The sequence below is a fragment of the Belonocnema kinseyi genome, chromosome 9, assembly GCF_010883055.1.
Source record: "Belonocnema kinseyi isolate 2016_QV_RU_SX_M_011 chromosome 9, B_treatae_v1, whole genome shotgun sequence".
NCBI classification, from domain to species: Eukaryota; Metazoa; Arthropoda; class Insecta; order Hymenoptera; family Cynipidae; genus Belonocnema; species Belonocnema kinseyi.
The window spans coordinates 97154800-97158422 of record NC_046665.1 but is presented as its reverse complement, the minus strand read 5'-3'; the positions used below and the strand labels follow the sequence as shown (position 1 = coordinate 97158422).

The 3623-nt window shown below is 31.8% G+C and overlaps 1 protein-coding gene across 1 annotated transcript; it reads right to left on the bottom strand.

Moving 5' to 3' along the window:
• Nucleotides 1–1144: 1144 nt before the first annotated feature.
• Nucleotides 1145–1626, bottom strand: LOC117180651 (protein GVQW3-like). Its single transcript, XM_033373139.1, has 2 exons — nt 1345–1626; nt 1145–1222 (listed from the first exon to the last, which is right to left on the bottom strand). Exons 1-2 carry the CDS (start codon nt 1624–1626, stop codon nt 1145–1147), a joined length of 360 nt encoding a protein of 119 aa, XP_033229030.1.
• Between the last annotated feature and the right edge of the window lie 1997 nt (nt 1627–3623).

Below are 3623 nucleotides of genomic sequence, written 5' to 3'. Positions count from 1 at the left end.
TATAACATTTTAGGAGAAGACAAACGTTTATTAGTACTTCTCATTCATTTACAAAAAATTTTGTGGTTGCGGTCACATAGCCTTAACTCCTTTTTTCTTTCGTGTTGACAAGAAACAGGAACAGCGCTATTTTAAGATTTTATTTTTTTGAGTTATAAGTTATTATTGCATACTAAATAATTAGAAGTAGCATTATTGATTATAATTATAAGATACATTTTTTAAAAATAAAAACTTATACGCGTATTATAACCTTACATGATAATTCATATAATTCAGATTAAATATTCAAATAAGAAATTACATTAAAATTATTTCATGTTTCACGCAAAATCGTTAACAAATCGTATTTGTCTTTCTTCTCTTTCTAGTTTAAGAAACAAATTTAATAGTAATATAAGCAACTGCTAAATCTGTTTTACGTTGTAAAAAGTTAATAGTATCTACTTATTATGTTTTAAATATTATATGTGTGTGTGTGTGTTTCATTTTAATTTTACATGCTACACAAATTTGGAAGTGTACAACAGATAAAAATGAAATGTATTTTTGGACAATATTTTATTATTGTATTTAAGGGACAGTTATCGTCACATATTACACTACATAATTTAGGTATGCTTTGGAATTAGTAGATCGAACATTACGTGACTTCATGAATGTTGATTCCCCACTTGGTAGAAAAATTATCATTCTTGGCGGAGATTTAAGGCAATGACTACCTGTGAAAATTCATGCAACTCGCATGAATTAGTAAATTTATTAATTAAATTCAGTTCACTGTGGAAAAATTTCTCTGTATTTTCACTAGCAGAAAATATGCGTACTTTACCACAAGAAGCAGAATTCGCAAAGTATTTCTTGTGTGTTGGAGATGGTAGTTTAAATGACAACGATAATTCCTTAATAGCCCCAGAAAAATGTATAGATACTACAACTGATGATATATAACTGTGATCAAATTGAAAGGTGAATTTTATTGTTACTTTTAAAATCCTTACTTATTGTTCCAAATCTATTTCGTCTCATTCGAAGTGATCCCCTTCCACCGCGATGAACTTATGCCAACAAATTTTCCAATCATCAAAACACTTGGCAAAGTCCTCCTTCGGAATAACCTTCAGAGATTTCAGCGATTCGGTTTTTATCTAATCAATCGAGTTAAAACGGTGTACCCGGAGCGGTCTCTTGAGTTTGCTGAACAACCAGAAGTCACACGGAGCTAAATCAGGTGAATACGGTGGTTACAGAACGATATTTGTTGAAGTTTTGACGAAATGATCGCATTGTTTTACAAATGTTAACACGACGCTCTTTGTCGAGAAAATTGAGTGTTTTTGGTACCAATCGAGATTTGACACTTCTCAGTCCCAAATCGTTCTTCAAAATCGCTTGCACCGATCCAAATGATATTTGTAAACTATCAGCGACGTCTCTAATCGTCAATCGACGATTTTTGAGCACCATGTCTTTGACTTGCTTGACGTGATGTTCATCAGTTGATAATTTTCGCCGATTTGACACCACATTTTTTTCAACACTCTCGCGACCTGACTTAAACTCATTGTACCACTTGTAAACATTCTTGGAAGACAAAGACTGATCCCTAAACGCTTTCTGCAGCATCCTCAACGTTTCCGCAGCCGAAAATTCATTCCACAAACAGAATTTAATGCAACTTATTTGTTCAATAAATAAAGATATTGTAAAAATCGCAGGATTAAATTTTAATACCTCACAAAAAAAAAGCTTAACTCAAACACTAATGAATATTTTGATGTGAAGTTTGGCACAGATGTCACTAACAGTACTACCAACTTATGGAAAAAAATGTTCAGTTTCGAAAATCCCGGGAAGTTTAAATTTAAAATTCACCTTTAATTTGTCATCAAGTTTAACAAACTCATTAAGGATCGAAGATTTTCAGATCTAGCAAAGACATCTATATTATCAGTACGAAATGTTGTTGTTGAAGAAAGAAATTAAAGAACCGTTGAGCTATTGGACAAAACCACAGAACGAATTTATGCAAGTTTAGATAGTGTTGAAAATTGTGACAATGGAGATTTAAATGATGCAATACTCATAGAATACTTGTACACATTGAATCCACCGACCATTCTTCCTGATCTTCGTAAAGGGAAAAAAATTCGTGAGCCGAACAAGTGAATCGAGAATATATTAAACTCAAAGAAAGTGTACGCTTGGATGAGATAAAACGTTTAGTTAGAAGAATTAAACATTTAGTTACTTTATGTAAATTGTTCTCGTAAATCAGTAATTTGGACAAAATTTCTAAGTTCGGAAGTTTACTATTTTCGACAGATTAGGTAAAATTGTATTATCTTCAGATTAGAAAAAAAATTTAGTTGTTATAGAAATATTTTAACTTACAGTAGCCAAGCTTTCGTCTGGTGTCGTGTAAATGAATTTCACTGAAATCCGTGAAATGCATTTGGAGGTCAAGTTGGAGGTCATCATAAACTCCATTTAATATGTCCAAAGTAAATCTCAACTGTCACTGCTCCCGATTAGACCGTCGCCATTTTATTTCGCTGCTCCCATAATACACCGGCGCTCTTCCGATAATTGCTTCATACACCTATTCTTAATATCCCTATTATAGCTATACTTATTAAGGGTTTGACTATACGATATCCCTGGTATATGGAAAATGGTCAAGGATATTCATTTTCGCTGATCCAGAAATCTTTCTAAATTCCTTCGTTCGTTTTCAGCTAAATGTTTAGCTATAATAAGGAATAATATCCCTGTCACAGCTCAATTTTTTTTACCGTGTAAAGATATATTTAACCATGGACACTTGTATGTGGCATTTTGCCGAGTTCGATCTTGGCATTCACTAAAAATTTTCCTAAGAGAGTAGCGGCAAAATAATATTATAAAGAATTATGTGTACACAGAAATATTTAAATAATTTTGTATTTTTAAATCATTAAAAATAATGTTTAAAACAAATTAAGTTACATTATAAATTCGATATTTCAAAATCAACAAAACCGAATTCATAAATTATTGGTTAAAAATATAGGAGAAACATAAACTAAGTACATCTGATAGTAAAGAAATACATAAAATATGATCAAATATAAGCACGAAAACCAACAGTGGGCAACTTTTTTATATTAAATTTATTTTCTAAATCTTTGTGCAAGCATATTATGTGTAAAAGTCTGACCAGATAAACCTGACAAAACAAGGATTTGATGCGAAATGATGAGATCTTCTTTAAGTAGGGTAACGACACTTACAGTGTCTGACTTTTCTTCGTGGCCATAGAGCACGAGATGTACCAGAGACTCATGAATATTTCATAAGACGATCGAGCCGATACAGCCATCAAATAGGAGCTTGTCTTGCTAGATTTTTATGCTCCTGTGCAATACAATCTGCAAGAGACTGATACATATTCATTTATTGTAATGTTATATTACAATAAAAATAATGTATGCCTCGAAGTTTACACATTTTCTGCAATGTCCCATTCTGCAATGTCCCATACTTTCATCTTCAGGTTCTGATCTTGGATAAAATGAAAACAAAGTGGAAAAAAAAATTATTTCTGTATCTACTTGTAGTCATTGAAATGGTTTCTTAGAATT

What these genes read in the sequence shown, in the direction of transcription:
- LOC117180651 (XM_033373139.1), bottom strand. Translation starts at nt 1,626, where the DNA reads ATGCTGCAGAAAGCGTTTAGGGATCAGTCTTTGTCTTCCAAGAATGTT. An exon ending in GAAGTGTCAAATCTCGATTG is followed by an intron (nt 1,223 to 1,344) that starts GTACCAAAAACA and finishes CACCTGATTTAG; the next exon opens with CTCCGTGTGACTTCTGGTTG.